Source organism: Tupaia chinensis, unplaced genomic scaffold, assembly GCF_000334495.1.
Source record: "Tupaia chinensis unplaced genomic scaffold, TupChi_1.0 Scaffold144276_1, whole genome shotgun sequence".
Classification (NCBI taxonomy): Eukaryota; Metazoa; Chordata; class Mammalia; order Scandentia; family Tupaiidae; genus Tupaia; species Tupaia belangeri.
In genome coordinates, this window is record NW_006204133.1 from 6,615,892 (window position 1) to 6,637,661 (window position 21,770).

Consider the following 21,770-nt stretch of genomic DNA (forward strand, 5'->3'; position numbering starts at 1 on the left):
CTCGGGTTTGTGTCTGAAGAAAAACCCCCCCCCTTGCCAAAAAAAAAAAAAAAAAAAAAAAAAAAGAAAAAAAAAAAAGAAAAGAAAGCATCAATCCTAAATATTCAGTTGAATGTTCAGCTGAATGGGACTTGGCAATTGCATCTGCCCACATAATCACCATCCCAAACAGCACAAAAAGTATTTTTTCTTCCCAGAAAGTTCACTATGCTCAATGTCCTTTTCTGATCAGATTTCCACACATTTTCTGTTTCCGAGAACAATATATTAAGTTGCCTATTGTTGGACTTCACCTAGGTGTAGCGTAATATGTAGCCTTCTGTGTTTAGCTTCTTTGGCTTAGCATCATTTTTGGGAAATAGGTCTCTATTGTTTTTTATTTTGAAACAAACTTAAAGTCATAGAACATGCCGTTTTCAAGGGTCAGCCCATTGCTACATCAGTAATTCCTTCCTTTTTCTGCTGAGTCTTTGCATTTCCTTTTCTTTATCTGTTCTTGTGTTGATAGATATTTGGATTATTTTCAGTTTTCACTATTATGAATGTGGCATTTAGGAACATGCTTTTATAAAGCCTTTGCAGCTGTGTGTTTTTAATTATTTCAGATAAATTCTAGGAGTGAATTTATCTTTCAGATAAATTCTATGGTAGATACCCTTTAACTTTTTGTTTTGTTTATTATCAGTGTATAATCTACATATAATAAAATGCATTTGAATGTAAAATTCAATAAATTTTGACAAATACATACTCTTTGAAGTCATCATGTCAATTAAGACAGTATCCCATAAATTTCTTTCAAGTTCCTTAACTTTGAACCAACCTTCCATCTTTGCAGTTTTGAAACATTATGTAGTGGGATTATATGGTGCACACTCTTAAACCTGATTTTTTTTCATTCAGCATAATGTTTCTGTAATTCCTTCATATTTCAAGAATTAGTGGTTCCTTTTTTGTTGCTGAGTCATGTTCCATTGTATGACTATGGAATAGTTGATCCTTTCACGTGTTGATAGATACTAGTAATGCTTTCAGCATTTGGCTGTTATGAATTATGCCGCTGAGAATGTTTGTGTACAAACCTGTTTGCATGCATAGATTTTTACTTCCTTCAGGTAGATCCCGAGGAGAATTCCTGGGATATATGTTAAGTGTTGACTCAGAAAATGCCAAACTGCTTACAAAGTCATGGTATCATTTTATACTCCCGTCAACAATCTGTGAGAAACTAATAGTTGTATCATGTTTTTATCAACACTAGTATTATTAGTCTTTTTAATATTAGCTATGAAATAGAATCTCTTTGTGGTTTTGATTACATTTCTCTAAGAGCTAATAACTGCAAGCTTCATTGTCAATGTATTTATCGGTCCTTGATGAATTTCTTTATGGAATCACAGTTCCAGTCTTTTCTATTGGACTATTTTGTCTTCTTCATACTGGCTCATATGATTTATTCATGAATTGTAGATATAAGTCTTACATTGGATATATACATTGTTAGTGTTTTGTCTGCGTATGAGGTTCAAAACTGAGTTATTGTTTCTGTCATGGTTTGTGGTTTTTGTATCTAATTTGAAAAATGTTTTTCTTACTTCAAATTATAAAAATGTTCCATGTAACATGACTCATTTTGATTTGGTTGGTGTCCAATGTGAGATGGAGATGTTGTCCATGTAGATACCATCATCAGGTGTGGAAAGCATTATGTTTGGTTCATAGATTTATTTTGGTGCTTTTATCTACCACCAATTTACTGTATATGTTTGAACCTATTTCTCAGCTTTTTCTTCCAAAGTTTTGATCAACAACACTCCAATACTAAACTGTTTTCTTTATTGCATGTGAAGCTTTAGACAAAGTCTTACAGCCAGCCCAGTTGTCTAAGTTCTCCAACTTCGCTTCTAGGTCTGAACACTGTTTTGGCTCTTCTAAGTGTGGTTGTGCAGTGATGGGGATAGGTCCTGAGAAATACACTGTCAGACAGTTTTGCTGTTGTGTGAACATCATAGAGTGTTCTCACACAAACCCTGATGGTATATGCTGCTATACCCCCTAGCCTGTGCGGTTTATTTCGTGGGACCGCCTACATCCATGCAGCCTGTCATAGACTGCAATGTCATGTAGCCCATGACTGTGTTTTAATTTTCCATGTACATTTTAGACTTCCCATCGATGCTAGGGAAGCTGATTCTGATGGCACTTCAAGAGAAAGGAGAAGGCACATGAACTAAATAGATGGTGAAAGACGCATGTCACAGCAATAGAGTCTGTAGACTCCAGAATGTAAGTATGTGTGATGTCTACACATGCTAGTCTCAAAGAGGCCTCTGCTACATGCGGTCACTTCACATGCACAAACACTGAAGGTGGCTGGCTGCTCTCCTATGGCCACTTCTCTGCTCTGTCTCTCTTCAGTCTACAGAGTTCTTTCTGACTTGCTTTCTGCTCACTCTCTTCTCTGTCCCAAGAGTTCCCTTGGGACCTTCCAAAGGCAACTTAGGCTTCACCTTATCGTGAGGTAAAAGAGAAAGGCAGAGTTATAAGGGAGCAATGTAAAAGCATGGTAGAAAGTACACTTACATGTTCAGATCCACATATAAAAGCTTTATTTTTCTGATCCCGTAGGGTTGTACTGGTTCATTCTACAAACTTTTTTTCCCCCCGAAGGATTTTATCCTGCCTTTCTTACAAATTACTGTAATGACCATAAAGCCTTTTGACGTGAGGTTTGTTTTACATTTATTTTATACATGCAATCACTATACATCACCACAGCTTGTAAAATGAATTTTCCCAACATGAATGCACTACACACCAGTTGAGTTAAATATATATTGTCATACACATGATCATCAACATTCAGTCCTCCATTTCTGTGTCCCTTAAATATCTTGCCTCTCTCTTTCTTTCCCTTGATTCCTTTCCTCTCACCTTCCCCCCTACCCTCCTCCCACGCTGTCTCCAGTATCCACAACCATTCTGCATGCTTTTATACCCTCCAGTCTTCCTGTTTCTGCCAAGGATGATGTTGCAACTGAAAAATCAATTAATAGAAACGCTAGGTTTTTATTAAGTGGGGATTTATAATGACTCTCTTTCATAGTCTGACTTACTTCACTCAGCAGTAGATATTCCATATTCATCCACTTTCTATCAACAATCATTTATTTTTTCATGACATTAAGAGACAGAAACCAACGGATGTCCAGAGAAAAGAGACAAGTACCCTCAATAGGGTCTTGTGTTGAGACCTCCACTCAACTTTCCCAGCCACCTGGGTGCAGCTGGCATGTTCAGGTTAACTGGTAAACCCAACCTGTCATCTTTCCGATAAATATGGCATTGTTTGGCTGGTACATTGCCGCTTTGCAACTGAGCCAGCTCTTAACACACATTTTTGTGTATCTTCTCTGTGCTAGACATTGCTCCAGGGTGTGAACTGTATCAGCAGACAGAACCAATAAAAATATTTTGTCTTCTGGAGCTCATATTCTAGTGTAACAAAGCATCAAATAATCAACATGATGCATAAATAGAATGTTATAAGGTGCTGACTGCCCAAGAATAACATGAACATAGGATAAGAAGACAGGGAATGGGAAAGGATGGTGTTGCAACTGAAAAATCAATTGGTCAGGTACTCAGATTCTTTGACATCAACATCCATAACATTAAAAACATGTAAAAGGTAGAAGCAACCCGGTTGGCCATCAAGGGATGAATGGACAAACAAGTTGTAATATATATACACATGGTGGGATATTATTTAGCCAGTAAAAGAAATGAAGTACTGAGACATGCTACAACATGAATGAAAATTAAAAGCATTCAGCTTGGGTCCAGCCAGTGGTGTGTTGATTGAGGTGGCTGGAACTCATGTGCCCAGTTGTGTGGTTTGAGTCCCAGACCCAGTGGCTTGAAAAGCATGCTGGATCCATATGCATCTCTGCCCCAAATCCTGAAGGGAGAATGGAGGAGAAGAGATTGCAACATGATCACACACACACACACACACCGCCCCAGGGAGGTGTTCTTTTCTCTCTCTCTCTCTTGTTTTCTTGCTCTCTCCTGCAAGCACATGTACCTTATACATAAACTAAAGCAAACAAAGAAAAAAAAATATCCAAGTGAAAGAATCCAGACAGAAAAGGCTATTTATCATATAATTCCATTTATATGAAACATTCAAAATAGGCAAATCCATAGAGACAGAAAATAGACTGGTGGTTGCTGGGCTGGGGGAGGGAGGAATGAGATGTGATCTGAAATGGGTATGGGTTTGCACTTGGGAGTATGAAGATGTGTTGATAGTATAATAGATAAAGGTATTGGTGGCACAGCATGAATGTACTAAATGCCCCTGAATTGTGCACTTTAAAATGGTCATTTTTCATTATGTAAATTTTACCTCGATTTTAAAAACTCAGAAGTGAAGAAAGAAAATAAAATTAAGTAGTTGAACTAAGTGTCCCTGAGTCTGTACAATCTGAACACTGACTTGGAAGAGGCAAGAGAGTTTACCCTTTTGCTAAGTGGAAGAACTGTCCAGGGAGAAGGAACCACAGGTGCAGAGGGAGAAGCCTGGGATCTTCAAGGGACAGCAAAGAGAGCGCAGGGCTAAAGAGGAAGTGTCAGATAGGTGTTGAGTGACATCTTATCTTGGGGCCTTCCAGCCACAGTTGCTATAAGGCTGTTAGCTTTTTCTCTAGGCAAAGAGGAAAGACATTGGACAACCTATTTGATTCACCTTATTTATTTATTTGTAAAAAGATTATTTACTTCTTCCATGAGTGAGCGAGAAAGAGAGAAAGCACCCCCAATGGCATCTCTATGTCGCAACCACCCCTGCCTCATCTAGCTCTGGATCACGGCACACATGTGCTCAGCTACTCAGGGAGGTCTCTGGATGTGAACCTGGAACCTCTCCATGTAGATCAGCCTTGCTGTCTTACCACCATTGTGTCTTACCACCGCACTGCCATCCAGCCCTGACTTAGGTGCTAACAAGAGCTCTGAAGCCTCTGTACCAGGAGTAGACTGAGGAGCCCAAGTGGAGGACAACAAATATGAAAATGTTGTTAAAATTCAGCTGAGAGGACTGTCTGTGGCCTAGTGGTGGAAGGGAACTGAATTCCACGGGGATAACCCTGTGGTTCACATCAAACCCTGGCAGCTTGGAGAACATGTCAAGTGCATGTGCATGCCCCAAATCCTGAGGGGATGGAGAAATGGAGGAGAAGAGATTACAGAATCACCAGGTCCCACTGAAAGGTGCTTTCTCTTGAAGCCCTCCCCGACCTCTGTCTCTTTTTCTGGGGCAAGTGCATACACTCTCTTTCAAATAATTTTTTAAAATTAGTAAAAATATCAAGGTGAGGGGCCAGCAAGTGATGTGGTGGTTGGGGCACTGGATTCCCACATGGTCCACCACAGTTCAAGTCTTGGACCTGGCGACTTTCTTTCTCACTTTCTCTGTCTCTGTCTTTCTCTGGACAAATTAAAATAATAATAATAATAATAATAATAATATAAATCCTTTTAAAAGGTTTTTTAAAAAGTTAAGAAATTAAAATAAAAAAACAGTACTAGAAATACCTAGGTGAGAAATGATGGTGGCTTGACAAGGAAAGTGGCAGTGGAGGCAGGGAGGAGCTGCAGGTGGGACAAGCTCCAAGGTGATGATGCTAGGATGCCCTGAGAGGTTGCATGTCAGCTATGTGGGGAAGAGAAGAGCCAGTCACACGTGGAGAGCTTCAGTCTAAGTCAACACTCAGGATGGAGTTGGCATCACTGAGAGAAGCCAAGTCATGGGAAAAGCAGCTTTTCATGGGTCCCTGGGAGAGGAGGTTGTAGGAGGTCATGGGAGGTCAGGTCTCAGCTCAGAAGTGCATTGTCTTGGGACCAGCAGTTAGTGTAATGGCTATGTTGCTGGACTCCCATGTAGTCGACCTCAGTTTGCATCCTGGACCTGGTGGCTTAGAACTCACGCCGGGCACATGTGCGTACGTGCCCATGATCCTGAGAGGAGAATGGAGGAGAAGGGATTGCAGTGTGGCCATCCTCCCTGGGGGGTAATTTCTCACTGTCTGTCTCTCTGTCTGACGAGCGCACGTGCCCTATAGAAAAAGAAAAAAAAAAAAAAACCTCTCCAAAAAATAAATAAATAAATAAAAGAAGTGCATTGTCTTGGTCCATTCCAACTGGTCCACGAAGACATATTGGCATCTTCTGGCATTCGGAGGGGAGAACTGGCTGATGGATGGGACGTAAAGAGTGCTGAGTGGACCCAGAGTTTAGAGTGTGACAAAGATGGGTCCAAGAGGCCAGCGTTTGGCCCAAGATGACACAATTGATGGAGCCCAAAGCATTCTCTGGAAGCGCAGCCCAGGCCACCGAACACTACACAGATCCTACCCTACTCATGACAAGCACTACACACATGTGTGTGAGGAAAAAAAAAAAGAAAAGGAAAAGGAGGAGGAAAAAGGCATCTAAAGTCAGGGGGAAATACCTGCCTTCTACTTAGTCTGGCGAAAAATTGTGCAGTGAGAGCCTGAGTGATTAAGTCATGTAACGTTCACGTGAGAACAATTTCCTGCCCTTGGATGTGGGTTTACAGTGAGACTGGACCACAGTGGTCCTCTCTGGAGTGTGTTAAGACATATATGCTCTGAATTAGCTGAGACTTTGACAGAGTATAATTAGTAAGTCTTGCCTCGTATCTTCTACATTAGGGAATATTTGAATGTCACATTCCAAGTGCAAGCAGTTGGCTAGTCTTTTGGCAATCAAATGTTTGGTTCTGAGGTTAGGTGGTGTGATGATTAAGTACCGGACTCCTATATGGTCAGCCTCGGTTTAAGCCCTGAACCTGGCAGCTTGAAAACCATGCCAAGTGTGTGTGTGTGTGTGTGTGTGTGTGTGTGTATGCCCAATATCCCAAGAGGAGAAAAGAGAAGAAGGGATAGCAGCACAGCCAACTTCCTGGGGGGGAGGGGTAATTACTCGATTTCTCTCTCTGTCTCTCTCTCTAGTGAGCACAAGGACCTATGACAACCTTAAAAAAAAAATATATATATATATATAGTTTTATATTTTTTTATTAAAAATGTCAGAGAAGTAGATTATAAATAAGCAAATGTAAAATTTCAACACTGCAACCTGAAATCAGGGAAAAAATGATGTTCAGATTAGGTTGGCTTCTATTAGATTCATTTTGAAAATGAAGCATGGTTGCAAAAAGTTTTAAGAAGAGGGTGTTTGTCAAAGAAACAGGCAGACACTGGAGGATTTATGACTATCGTAGCAAGACATATGACTGTTTCAGTCCCTTGTTTTCTTTCTTTCTTTCTTTTTTTTTTTTTTGAGAGGTTTTCACTATAGGGCACGTGCGCTCGCCAGACAGAGAGAGACATAGAGACAGAAAGCGAGAAATCACCCCCCCAGGGGGGATGGTCACGCCGCAATCCCTTCTCCATTCTCCTCTCAGGATCTTGGGCACGCACACACATGCACCCGGCATGAGTTCTAAGCCACCAGGTCTGGGACGCGAACCGCGGTCGACTACGTGGGAGTCCAGCGACATAGCCATTACGCTAACTGCTGGTTCCCTTGTTTTATTTCTTGATTAGAAGCCTTTGCCTCTCACCTTTTATATTGTTGAGGTGCTATAAGCTGCGATGCCACTAACCCTGTGGTGAATGGTGTCAGGACAGTTAGAAGCCAGACGCACAGACAGTACTCCCATGCCACCCTCTCATTTCACCTGAGGATTTACCCTAAGGACAGGAAAACACTCAGCTGGAAAGACACTTGCATATGCATGTTTATTGCAGCATTATTCACAATCGTTAAGACAAGGAATCAGCCTAAGTGCTCAAGAACAGATGATCAGATTGGAAAAGTATGGCCCATATACCCTATGAAATACTACTCAACCATAAAGAGCACCCAGAGCCTGTCATCAGCGAATAGAGACAATTTAATGCTACTTCGAGCAAGCCAGACTATGAAAGACAGACTTTGTATGTCCCTCCTCAAAATATACAGGATATCTGCACTTGGAGACAGAAACTGACAGATTGGAAAACACGATAGCAGAACCAGCAAGAGGAGATACCATAGACTGTATGGGGTGTGGGGTGGTGCTTGGGGAGGAGGAAACTCTGTGGGGACACGTTTAAGAGAGAGAGTCTGAGGTGTGGGGACATGCGCTGAGCAAACACCACATGCTCTTTTGGGGTTTGGCAGAACCTTGTAACTTGTCTTTCCTTGACCTTGGCTGCAGACAGAGCAAGGGTGGAAATTACTAGGGGCGTTCCAACAGACACATCTGATGGACTTCAAGAAACATCTTGACCCCAAATAGTAAAGTCCAATCCCTGCTCTGCATCTGAAAGGTTCTTTAGCCTACTCTGGGTGTGGTGGTGCACTCCTTATGGAGAAGTTCTTTAGCTCCTTCTCCACACCTAACAGCTAGTTCTCTGCATTAGAAAGGAAGATGAGATTTACTCTAGATGGGATTACCACCAAGGGATACACCTTGCCCCTGGTATGACTAATCTCTTATAGATTTGTTAACTGCTTCTTATTGTCTGTAACCTGGCAACCAATCCATGAAGTGTCATGAAACGTACATGTGTAATGTCTCCTTGTACTATAAATAAAGACGTCCAGTTCATCTGGGCGGCACAAATTGCTTGGGCTACCTAGGCTCAGGCTGCCTGTGTCCGTTTCCACTCTATCTTTTTGTCTCATCTTTTCTGCTTCTTCCATAATAGCGCTAAGCCTGGGGGCGGACGCCGACAAAACTCAACGGGGAAAAAGAAAAAATCCTCAGCAGACTTAAGAGTGGAAAGCATTGCTCATGGGAGTATCTTTGAGTTGCTTGACATGCAATGCATTTATGATCGGAGAACCCATATCATATGCTGTAAAAACATACAATGATTAAATGTAAATTTCAAAAAAAGACTAAAAATAGCCAAATGGCTTTGTTTTTTATAAAGAAGAGGTTTAAGGAAAATTAGACTAGCTTATGTTTTTAAATAGCCCAGTCCTAATTATGAGAGGAAGGCTTTACTTCTATAATTTCTCTCTCTTTCTCTTTTTTTGAGGGGTTGACATTAGAGAGAAAAACACACACCAAAAAAAAAAAGAAAAAAAAAGCTTTGGTTTTGAGGTTCAGCAAGTCTGGTTTCTACCCAGCCACAACTGGATGAGATTCGTCAATTTATTTAACCAGTCTCATCCTTGGGCTTTTATTTTAATCTGTAAAATTTGAATGATGTTGATGATAACTTTCACACTTGTACTCTGAATGAAAAGACTTAATTGTTGAGTGAATGGCAATAATTTAATGATGATAGACTTTTCTAAATGCTTCTGCAAAATTCTGTATGTTAAAATTCTGACTTATGGGGGCTAGCAGTTGGTGTAATGGCTATGTCACTAGACTCCCATGTAGTCGACTGTGGTTCAAATCCTGGAGCCGGCAGGCTAAATTCATGCCAGGCACGTGTGCATGCGTGCCCAAGATCCCAAGAGGAGAATGGAGGAGAAGGGATTGTGGCGTGGCCATTCCCCCTGCGAAGGGGGTGACTTCTCTCTTTCTGTCTCTCTGTCTTTCAGGTGAGCGCACGTGCCCAATAGCAAAACCTCTCAAAAAAAAAATTCTGACTTAAACCTCATGTTTAAAATTAAAAAACCAACATGTATGAGGCCTTGATTTAATGAACAAATTCCTAAATTTCATGGGTGTTTTTAAAATGTTCTTTCAGAATACAAACATAAAATAAATCCAAGTCTGTATTTTTTGCTAGTTTATTGTCAATGTTTTTTACTTGTTTCTTCCATGAGTGAGCTCCTGCATGCAAAAGAGAATCCCAGCAGGGTGTTAGCACCATGACCCACCCCCAAGACTTCAGCTAGCCCCGGTTCATGAGCATATATGCCCCTCGAATACTCAGGGAGTTTGCTGGGCTTGAACCAGGAACTTTCGCTTGTAAGATTGCCCTGCAGAATGTCACAATATCACACTTGACCACTGCTACACCACCTACCCCCTGTATTATTTCCTTTAACAAATGCTTCTCTAGCATTTACCAACCCCAGGTGGTATCCTAAACATGCTGGCTCCTGACTCTGGGATCTCACGCTAAACTCATGATATGATCTTGATAAGACCTGTCACAAGTTGGTCAAGATTAGCAATGAGCAGACTGATTCCTTAAATTTACACCAAACATCTCACGGCCAATCTCGTTGCAGTCAAAAGACTTTTCTATCTCTTCCTTTCAGAGGGTTGTGCACGTCCAAAGGCTGACTAAACCTTCAGGCAGATAAGACGACTGCTCAACAGCCTTCCCAGTCGCCACATGGAGCAAAGATACTGTCAAACACTGGCTCAAAAATTTTACTTAGAACTCCTCTTCTGCAGTGTCTCCTTACTTAGCCTTTCACACCTGGTGGCTGTATGATTTGGTGATTCGTCTCGTCTGGAGCTAGCCTCCTCAGTTCAAATTCTGGCTCTCACTTGTGTTATGTGACTTGGGCACTGTGTTCATTGTCTTTGTCTATAAAATATGGATAATAAAAATAGCAAATACATCATTGGGTTATATGAGAATGAAGGGATGAAGACGTGTGAGTTACTCAGAAGTGTGTGACAAAGGGACCAGCAGTTGGCATAATGGCTGTGTCTCTGGACTCCCATGCAGTCAACTGCGATTTGAGTTCTGGACCCGGTGGTTTAAACTCACGCCGGGTGTGTGTGTGTACATGCCCAAGATCTCGAGAGGAGAGTGGAGGAGAGGGGATTGCGGTGTGAGGACGTTCTAGATAAAGATTAGCTATTATTATATCAGTGAGTTGTTTTGGAGTTAGTCCCTGAATGCTTCCCAGATGTGGTGACGTTTAAAAGTAAGTTGGTTTACTCACAAAACGGAGTCATGATTAAAACATGTTTAGTTAAGGTCAACTTTTGTTATTACATTGGTTTCATATGGAGCCCAAGAACTGAGGGTCCTGGTTTGTGTCATCACTGCCTGAAAGTAGACTTCTTAGTCATTTCTTTGAACTGCAAGCTGAGACCCTGACTGAAATTTAAATCTAAGGAGGTAGAGCTTATTTTTGTGACTGAATCACAAATATTTTGTGACTGAGTCACATTTTGAACCACAAATAGAAAATTTCTCCTTCTTTTTAAAAATAATTTATTTAATTTATTATTATTATTTCAATTCAACAGAGAGAGATGGATAGAGGAAAGAGGGAGAGAGAGAGAAAGCAAGAAAGCAAGCTGTCAGGTCTAGGACTTGAACGGAGGTCTTATTTTTTATTTTATTTTATTTTATTTTTTATTTAGTGTTGCTAGAGAGAAACAAGGAGAGGGAGAGGAAAAGTGAGAAATACCCCCTTGGGGGATGGTCGCACAGCAATCCCCTCTCTTTCACCTCTCCTTCTGGGATTATGGACATTCACACACACAAACATGCCCGGTGTGTTTCTCAAGCTACTGTGTCTGGGACTAGAACCACATTATTGGCCATGTGAGAGCCAATGACCTTAACCTCCATGCCATGGGCTGGCCCAGACAGAACATTTCTGAGCCTCCCAAAATCCTCCTTACTTTTTATTACCTGTGTCCCCCTTGGCTTTTGGAGCTGTGGCAAAGCTGCTGGAACCAAGCTGTCAGGTCTAGGACTTGAACGGAGGTCTTATTTTTTATTTTATTTTATTTTATTTTTTATTTAGTGTTGCTAGAGAGAAACAAGGAGAGGGAGAGGAAAAGTGAGAAATACCCCCTTGGGGGATGGTCGCACAGCAATCCCCTCTCTTTCACCTCTCCTTCTGGGATTATGGACATTCACACACACAAACATGCCCGGTGTGTTTCTCAAGCTACTGTGTCTGGGACTAGAACCACATTATTGGCCATGTGAGAGCCAATGACCTTAACCTCCATGCCATGGGCTGGCCCAGACAGAACATTTCTGAGCCTCCCAAAATCCTCCTTACTTTTTATTACCTGTGTCCCCCTTGGCTTTTGGAGCTGTGGCAAAGCTGCTGGAACTGGCTGCATTCTCCTCGGTACTGTCTGCCAAACACGGTGTCAAGAAATGTCTGGAAGAGCAGGCCAAGCAGGTCAGGTTTATTTAGAACTAAAAGTGTAATTAAATCAGTATCGTAAACAGTCATTGCTTACCTCAAGAAATGGATGTCAGAAGGGGGGAAATAATTGGATTACTTCAATGTCATTACATGCAAATATTTATGTGCCAAGGTCAAGAATTCTTAGTACACGATGCACCAGCATTTCCAAACAAGTCATGGGTTTTGGCTAAAAATAAAATTTCAGGGTGGGAGGAGTGGCAAATTACAGGATGTCTGTGAATGTCTCCCCTTTTAAATAAAAGAGAGTGTGTCCATGTGAGCAGTCTATGAGGAGGGAGCTACAGGGGCTGGAAACTATTCTTAGCTCAGTCATTGCCTTGAAGTTGAATCCCTCTGTCCTCAGTTTGGGTGAGCATCAATTACTTATCTAAAGTTTGTCATAAGAAAAGTATTGTCAGTTCATGTTTAGAGTAGATGTGCTTTTGAGAACTATATTAAGGATTGTTGTATTTATTTTAAGTTTGTGAACTTTATATCGGTTTTATCCCTCCCCTTTTTAAGAAAAAAAAATAGAGTAAATGAGTTTTTTATTTTAGCTAGAAGAACAGTATTTCATTTTTATTCTTACATCTTCAACTATTCTTAGAAAGACTGTGGTGGCTGTTGGGGATGAGCCGAGGTGGAGACACATTTCTGAGGGTTTGGGTAGAGCAATAATCAGATAATGCTTCAGTTCTCACGTTCCTGCATTCCTTCCCAGCTCTGGGGTGACTATGTGCACCTGCGCCTACAATTCAGTAGGCCACCAGCCTGTGTGGACGTGTGGTTTTATAGAATATTGTACTCTCTAGAGTCTCTTGCTGATTATGGCTTTATTTTCCCCCTTCTTAATTTAATTTTTTCAGGACATTCTCATGATACTGGTAAAATATAACCAAAGCAGCCTCTGATCCCTGAGGGCTGTGCAACCCAAAAAAAAAAAGCAGGAATAAATACATCATAGCATGTCCCAGACCTGCTGTTCCACAGAGCTATACTTAAATACGTATTGATCAATGAATTCTCCTGCGAGATACTGAACAAGTGAAAGTCATGGCTGACAAATGTTTTGCTTGTGATTGTAAATGATTTATTTTTCAGTGGTGACAACCAACTACCCTGAACTTTAAGTCCTGGGTAGCATCAGCAAGCACCTCCCTGGGGAAGTTCATCATCTTCTGTCACTAATTCATCTAGAGTAATCTCAACCATCAGTGACCCGCACTTGTTTTGAACTGATACACAGAGAATGGGGCTTTGGATACTAGCCAGCCTAACCATTGTCATCCATGCAATAGCAGCTCAAGAGTGTAAGTATTGCTTTTCAACCCACATTTAACATTCTTTGAATTAAGTCCAAGAACATGTGCCTTGTTTGAAAACTGCTTGCTTCCAATGGTTCCTGCTAAACTGGAAAATTCATTTTTTGCTCTACAGTCATTCTTCATTACAGATCAGGAGAAACTTTTCCAAACAAGTACACCCTGATTTTAGATTAACGTATTTAGATATCAGAATTTAACGTTGCCTGCAGGCAGAAGGCATTGTAGGCATTTAACTTCCGGTTTGCTTAGCAAGACAAGGCTGCTTTTCTACCGTAGCGGTATGGGGGATTTAGCTTCAGAGCAATGCATTGATCTCAGTACCCAGTAGAAGATTCCCTAAGAGATCTTAATAATTTACTTCGTTTCTCGAAGTATCACAACATATGATCACTTGTAAATTTAATCCTAGAAGGAAATATTAAAAATGCAGGGGGTTAGGATCTTTTTGTGTGGTTATTTCAGTATCATATTTATGTTTTCGTATTTGCAGCTCAACAAGCCTTGAGTTTGGAAAATCGAGCTTTAATTGTAAAATGCCGTAATCGCGGAGGTTCTGTGGATTGGTTTTACCCACAAACAAACAAAAGAATTCCTGCCCAGGAGAATAATCGTGTATTTGCCTCCGGTGATCTTCTTAAGTTTCTACCAGCCCAAGTGAATGATTCTGGAATTTACACTTGCTTTGTCAGAAGGTATTATCTGGAAAGCTGCCATGGCTTTGGGCCTGCTCTCTTTTTTCTTTAATTATTGATAGTCTGAACTTCTCTCATTTTTCTTCCATTTCTACTTCTTTCTGGAGCAGCTGGATGGTTAAAAAGCAATTTGAATACAAAAAATAATTCTGGAAATCTTTTTTTTTTTTAAATGCATTCATTCATTTATTTTAATTTGACCAGAGAGAGACAGAGAGAGAGAAAGTGAGAAAACAAGCTACCAGGTCCAGGACATGGCTTTGGGCCTGCTCTCTTTTTTCTTTAATTATTGATAGTCTGAACTTCTCTCATTTTTCTTCCATTTCTACTTCTTTCTGGAGCAGCTGGATGGTTAAAAAGCAATTTGAATACAAAAAATAATTCTGGAAATCTTTTTTTTTTTTAAATGCATTCATTCATTTATTTTAATTTGACCAGAGAGAGACAGAGAGAGAGAAAGGGAGAAAACAAGCTACCAGGTCCAGGATTGGAACTGTGGTTGGCCATGTGGGAGTGTCCAGTGCCTTAACTACCACACCACCTGCTAGTCCCTTTCTTTGGGGGAATCTTACTAATACGGAGTTGAGGTGATATAAAATATTTGATTTATAATTGCAGGGATTCATTTGTAGCCTGATTAGAAAAAGTCCTCCGATTCCTAGTGACCAAGAGCAATGAGAACAATTGCTCACTTTTGGCTGAAAGGCAGAACAAATTAGCATAACAAATGTTATTTTTTTTTATGTATGTTTGATATCTTAGAGGCTTATCATGAGTGAAAAGGGGCGGTTACATGCGCCTTCAATCTTAAAGTTCAGCCCCGAATGGTCACATGAGATTGCTTGCCTTCAAATTACTTACTTCGTATATAGTTTGTTAAATGTCCTGGTTTTGTACTAGTATTTGGTACACTCAAGACTTCAGATGGGGGACCAGCAGTTAGCGTAATGGCTATGTCGCTGGACTCCCACGTAGTTGACCGCGGTTCGCGTCCCGGACCCGGTAGCTTAAAACTCATGCCGGGTGCATGTGCGTGCGTGCCAAGATCCTGAGAGGAGAATGGAGGAGAAGGGATTGCGGCATGGCCATCCCCCCTGGGGGGGTGATTTCTCGCTTTCTGTCTCTCTCTGTCTGTCTGGCGAGCGCACGCACCCTATAGTGAAAACCTCTCAAAAAAAAAAAAAAAAGAATTAAAAAAAAGACTTCAGATGAACTACATCCAAGGGCAGGTAGTGTGGATATAAGCACCTAGGGTCTAGGTTCTGAATCTAGAAGTATCCATTTCAAATTCGTGCTCTGCCAGTAGTCAGCTGTGTGGTGCCAGCAAGTTACTTCTAGGCCTCACAGTTTTCTCTTGGGCCTCTCGGTTTTCTCATCTGTAACATAATATCATCTACTTGAAAGCATTGTTGTGAGAATAAAATGAGGTAATACATAAAAAAGTTCTCACCACCGTGACTGGCACAGAGTAAATTCTCATTAGTACTAATTATTGTTACCATATTTATCATATTCTGATGTACTATTTGGCACACAGCAGATGTGGCGAATGACGGAGAGGTGAGGGCGTCGTTTTTAAGACTACCACAGAGGTTATGTTTTACCTCAAGGGTAATAAAGACATCATTGAAATTCTAGATTTTAATGATTACTTCTTTTTTTTAAATTTTACTATAGGGTATGTGTGCTCACTTGAGAGAGACAGAGAGAGAGAGAGTGAGAAAGTGTCCATCAGGGAAGATAGTGGCTGCAATCCTTCTCCTCCTTTCTCTTGGGACTTTTGGCATGCAAAGCATTTGCACCCAGCATGCTTTTCAAGCCTCCAGCTTTGGGACTTGAACCCTACAGTCGGCCTCTTGGGATTCAGCTGCTGCCTTAATCACCACACCACTGGCTGGCCCCAGTGATTCCTTTTAAATAAGAAAAGAGCCGCTATTTATCAAGCATTTTAACAAGAAAAGCAATATTAAGTGAAGGGTAGAGCTGATCAAGTTATTTCACAATGTTGAGTAATTTTTTCATTGTCTTGTTTTAATAGTTCTGACTTCAATAAAACCGTGTTTGTGAATGTCAGCATATACAAGGAACAGCCCGATTGCACCATCCCAGATTTCTTGATGTATTTAACAGTACGAGGATCAGAAAAAAACTCCAAAATATATTGCCCTACAGTTAAATACTACAATTGGACCGCACCTCTTGAGTGGTTTAAGGTAAAAAACATAAAAGCCGCCACCGAGGGGAAGTAGATGACATGTACGTAACTGAAATAGATACATGTGAAGAACGACTGGAAAGAGCGTGGGCTTTTCTTATTTCAGAATTGTGAAGCTCTGAAAGGACCGAGGTACCAGGCCCATGAAGACTATCTGGTGATTGACAACGTGACCCCGGAAGATGTCGGTGATTACACATGCAAATTTAAACACAGTGAAAATGGAGTCAGCTACAATGTGACAGCGACCAGATCCTTCCTACTTAAAGGTAAGGTAGGGCAAAAAACAAAGAAAATGGGAAGAGTTGTGCTCCTAAGCGGTGTTCCACACTTGGTCTTCCCCCCCAGCACTTCCTCCTGTTCCACCTTATCGTACACGTTGTCAACTGAGACAGGGGAGCTTTGAAATGTACTATCAAGATTTAAGAAATTTAAGGGGGAGATTGCACTAATCCAAAGCCACATCTGTTATTTTCCTTTGTGATGTAATTTTCCAAAGATAAAGAATCTGAATGCTAGTGCAATCTCCATTTTTGAAAGGCAACAGAACTCTGTGAAGAGCAGTAATATTTCTTTACCAAAGCTGTCAAAAGAGATTCTGTGCATTAAAAAAAGAACTCTTGGGATCGAAGGGTGGCACAGCAGCAGACAGCGACACTCTGCAAGACTGACTCACGTGGGAGGGTCGCTGTCTGGAACTCCTTGAGCACAGGGCACATGCTTGCCGGGGATCCAGGACTAGCTGAAGACTCGAGTGGGTTGTGGGGTCCATATGCAGTTGGGAGTGCTGTCTCTGTCTCTCTTTCCTGTTCTCTCTCACTTCTGGAAAAAATAAATTAATCAAAAAAATAATCTTTAGCATGACTCGGTTGATCAGAAATTTATTAAGAAGCTTTAAAGTGGCGTATATAAATACTATTGAGTGGTTTTCATTTATAGTTTTCAAATAGTTTTTAAAGTCTATTTATTTATATTTTCTCAAAGAGAGAGAGAGAGAGAGAGAGAGAAACTGACACCCCCAACAGGGTCTTCATGTCAGGATCTACTCCATGATCCGGGACCAGCCAGCCTGAATCATGGGCATGGGTATGTACCTGGTATACACAGGGAGGTCCCAGCAGGTGACCTCAGAGACCACCCCTGCACCGGCATGCCTCCGCTCGGCCCCCTGCTTTGTAATACTTTTGACGTCATCAGTGGCCTCAAGTGAGTCACTCAAACTAACAAATATTTTTCCAAATTTATTTTAAAATTTATAAAAACCCGTTTTGGGGGAAGACTTTACAAACAGGTCTTATGCAATCTGTGAAGTCTGGGAGTCTCCTTAACACAGCTTGGACTATAGACAGAGATGAAGGGACACCTTCACATATGGCAGTTGTTTTTTAAGAATTATTTTATTTTATTTATTATTACTATTATTTTCTTTATTTTACCTGATAGAGACACAGAGAGAGAGATAGAAAGTGGAAAAGCACCAGGTCTGGTCCTTGAACCACAGTCAGCCATGTGGGAGTCTGGTGCCTTAACCACCATGCCACCTGCGGGCCCCCATTTGTGGTAGTTTCCTTAGGGAAAGGCAATATCATAGAACATCATAGGACGGTATTACAGAATATTGTGGTTTTTCCAATGTTCCCTCTCTATAAAACAAACAAACAAACAACAACAACAAAATAAACTGCCAGATCGCATTTCTTCCTTTTTAAAATTTTTTTCTATATGTTCTGAAAGGCGCATACTCTCACCAGAAAGAGACAAAGAGGGAAAGTGAGAAATCACACCTCCAGGGGGGCTGACCACAGTGCTATCCCTTCTCCTCCATTCTCCTCTCAGGACTGTGGGCACGCACACACGTGTGCCCGGTGTGATTTTCAAGGCACGAGGTCTGGGATGCGAATCACAGAGTCGGTTATGTGGGTGCAGCACCTTTACGACCTTGCCACTTGCTAGCTCCACGAGGCCACGTTTCTGTCAATGCTTCTCACTGCTTGGATCACTGGGGTGGTTCTTAATTCCGACTACCCTGAAGTAAACGAGCGTCAGGGAGGTGGAGGAATGCAGTGTCCACTCCCCATTCCTGCCTCTTCATCTCAGTTGCCAAAGAAACTGGGATTCCTTAAAGGAAAGAAATGTTTGTGCTGAGGATGGGCCACAGTGGTGGAGAACCGGGGGCAGGGGAAACTGTGGAAGTATGCATTTATCATTCTCATGGGCCTTAGAAATGTTCTCTCTAGTTTTAAGCTTGTGTTATAGAAAAGTGGTTTTCTAACAATTACTCGGTTATAAAATTGATTAAATGGGTTGGACCAGCATTTCCTTTAATGATTTAAAACAGAATAAAAAAAAATCAAAGATCAGAGCTGACCCTGTAGCACAACAGTTAAGCTTTGTGCATAGGGAGCCAGATCCCACATGAATAAATGAAGTTCGAATCCCAGCATGGACATTTTGAATAACATACTAGGCATGTGTGTGTGTGTGTGTGAGTGTGAGTGAGTGTGCATGTGTGCGTGTGAGAGTGTGTGTGTGTCCCAAATCCTGATGGAATAGAGACATGGAGGAAAAAGGATTGCAACACGACTACACCCCATTGAGCAGTGTACTCACTCCTTCTGTCTCTCTACATGGGAAGCACTCTTTGGTAATTAAAAAAAGAAAGAAAATATCAAAGACTGTCACAGGCAGTAAGAGAAAGTATGGTTTAAATGTATTTTGTTTCATTTATTGGTGACTGTGTGTATGTGTGTGTTGCCATGGGTTATCGTCAGAAAAAATTGAGAGTCATTGCTATGAAATAAGATGGAAGCGTAAACATACAAGTTATATATTGCTGATCACCCAACGATTGCCTAATATTTGTATTCCTTTTTTGTCTTTAAGTTAAGCAAGGCTTTCCTTTGCCTCCAGTAATTAAAACCCCTGAACCCAATGAAACAAAGGAAGTGGATATCGGTAAGAAAATGTTAAGAACACTGTCAACATGACCGGGAAAACTCTTCTGAGTGACTTCAGCCTGAATTCCTCTAGGGCAGGCAGTGAGCACAGGGCGCTTTCAGAATAAGTGTGCTGACACTCGCGGCAGCACCTGCCCCGGGCACTTGCTGACACTCGGAACCACAGCCAGACTAGGTATCACTCACATCTGGACTGCATTCATTCTCACTTCTGTCCGGGAGTTCGATGTCACCCCCACTTGGTTCTGAGTATACCTAGGTTCCAGAAGGTGCCCAAGGTCGTGGGTAATAAGTGCTAGAAGGGGGATACAGACTTCCTGGCTCTCAGCTCCGCCTGTCCTAGCTCCCACTAGAGGTGGGATACATTCACAGTTCTTAGCGGGTAACACAAGCCCCCTCAGCCACGAGAGCCCACCTGCAGCCACTGGCCCTACCACACTCCCTGCCACCTTTTGCTCATCGATAACCGATTCTTTTCACATTCTTCCCCACTTGTGCTCATGTTGTTCCTCCTCTTTTTTCATTTGTCAAAACGAAGTTCCAGCATCATTCCCTCTATGAAATCCCTCCATACGATACTTACCCCTTGCTGGCACACAATCAGCGTCTCCGTGGGAGTAAGTCCAGGCCCCATGTGCAAGTGCAGCATCACAGCCATGCTCCTGCAACCCCCTCCGTGTACCGCCATGCCCCCTTGCCAATCCTGCTGTCAGAACTCTAGAACATCCTGTGTTCTCATTGTCTGTTTATGCCCTCGCTACCTCCCCAGAGACTGAGCTTCTCATCCCTTCTCAGATGCTTCTTTCCTTCCTTCCTTCCTTCCTTCTTTCTCTCTCTCTCTCTCTCTCTCTTTCTTTCTTTCTTTTTTAGAGCTTTTTGCCATAGGGCATGTGCACTCGCCAGAAAGAGAGAGACAGAGACAGAAAGCGAGAAATCACCCCTCAGAGGGTATGGCCATGCCACAATCCTTTTTCCTCCCTTCTTCTCTCGAGATCTTGGGCATGCATGCACCCAGCGTCAGTTTAAGCCACCGGGTCCAGGACTTGAACTGCAGGTGACTATATGGGAGTCCGGCGACATAGCCATTACACCAACTGCTGGCCCCAGAGGCCTTATTTCTAACTCAACTCCTTTAGGAATCAAGAGCGCAGTAAAGCGTATGTCCAAGACACAAAAGCAGCCTTTGAAAGGAGGAGATCTCTGGTCAAAGCAGCTGGGATAGGAGCCAAAGGGCGCTCTTTGGTACTTACGTACAGAAGGGTGGTCAGATGGATAAAGCAGTTTTCCCTTCCAAGATAGCTTACGGAAAGATGAAGAGAACTCGGTAGGTGGAGAGAGGTGTGGAAGAGAGCAGTTACAAAGAAACTCCCGTTTCTAGTAAAGGAACTCCTACATTACAATGCAGGTGGTGAAGCCCGAGTCATGGGCCTTGTTAGTTTTCCGGGCAGGTCAGAGGGTAGTGGGAGCTAGGCTTCAAACTGAATTAAGTGAGATGCAGACAATGAGAACAGGCAAGAAGGCAAAATGAGGGCTGAAAAGACAAAAGTGTGAGGGAGGAGAAAAGGAGATGGGGATTATTACAGGGCATACACACTAGACATTCGACAATTGCAAGTTCAGTCAAGTTAAACACTACACGCACAATTTAATTTTATTGGTACATTTCTTTATTTCCCCTCTAGGGAAAACAGCAAACCTGATTTGCTCCGCTTGCTTTGGGAAAGGCTACCAGTTGCTTACGAATGTCCTGTGGGAGGTTAACCACACTAAAGTGGAGGACTTGAATGAAGCAAGATTTCACGAGGAGAAAGAGGAAAATCAAAGGTATTTTTGTATAGAAGTTAACCACCCCCCTTCTCCCGCACAATGCATGCCTACGAAGTGAGCATTACAGGTAACGTGGTGCATTTTCAGTTCCAGCAATGAGCTGACCTGCCAGAGCATCGTCCTAAGGATAGCTGCTGTGAGGAAGGAGGATTTGCAGCTGCAGTACGACTGCGTGGCCCTGGGTTTGCGCGGTGTGATCAAGCACCGCCTAAGATTACGTGGCAGAAATCCAAGTGAGTGTTCCTGAGACGCTGGTCCCCGAGTTTGTCCTGTCCACTGTGAGCTGAAAGCGCTTTCTTAGAGGATGATGGCTGGAGTTCGGTTCCCGGGGACCCAGCAGGACGATGGAGCTGGCCTGCCTTGTAAAATGTGCTCCTTTCCTGAGGACGCTATTTGCAACCTGGTCTTCTCAGAATGTCTCGGTGTGCCAGGAAGCCAAGTCGCTGCTTCACTTCTGCTTCCTCCTCGTCCTCCTCCTCGTGCTCAGCTGGTTCCTCTTCAGGACTCAGCTGCTCTCTGACCGTACAGCCCCCTCTGTTTCACTGTGCGTGGAGGAAAACCTGCCAACGGAGACTGTGAACGTGTCCTCCGTTCCCTC

General features: G+C 42.2%; 1 protein-coding gene and 1 long non-coding RNA gene across 2 annotated transcripts in view; one reads left to right on the forward strand and one right to left on the reverse strand.

Moving 5' to 3' along the window:
• IL1RL1 (interleukin 1 receptor like 1) overlaps positions 1–21,770 on the forward strand; it is a 44,890-nt gene that overhangs the window by 11,936 nt on the left and 11,184 nt on the right. The window contains exons 2-8 of the mRNA XM_027767540.1: positions 13,258–13,466; positions 13,972–14,173; positions 16,212–16,386; positions 16,495–16,657; positions 19,272–19,343; positions 21,028–21,169; positions 21,260–21,405. Coding sequence (XP_027623341.1) covers positions 13,406–13,466; positions 13,972–14,173; positions 16,212–16,386; positions 16,495–16,657; positions 19,272–19,343; positions 21,028–21,169; positions 21,260–21,405 — 961 coding nt within the window. The 5' untranslated portion in view covers positions 13,258–13,405. The remainder of the gene's footprint in view (positions 1–13,257; positions 13,467–13,971; positions 14,174–16,211; positions 16,387–16,494; positions 16,658–19,271; positions 19,344–21,027; positions 21,170–21,259; positions 21,406–21,770) is intronic.
• LOC102493649 (uncharacterized) lies at positions 12,018–20,080 on the reverse strand. Its single transcript, XR_337121.2, has 3 exons — positions 19,929–20,080; positions 17,065–17,210; positions 12,018–12,126 (listed from the first exon to the last, which is right to left on the reverse strand). It is a non-coding gene; the product is annotated as an uncharacterized LOC102493649 (long non-coding RNA).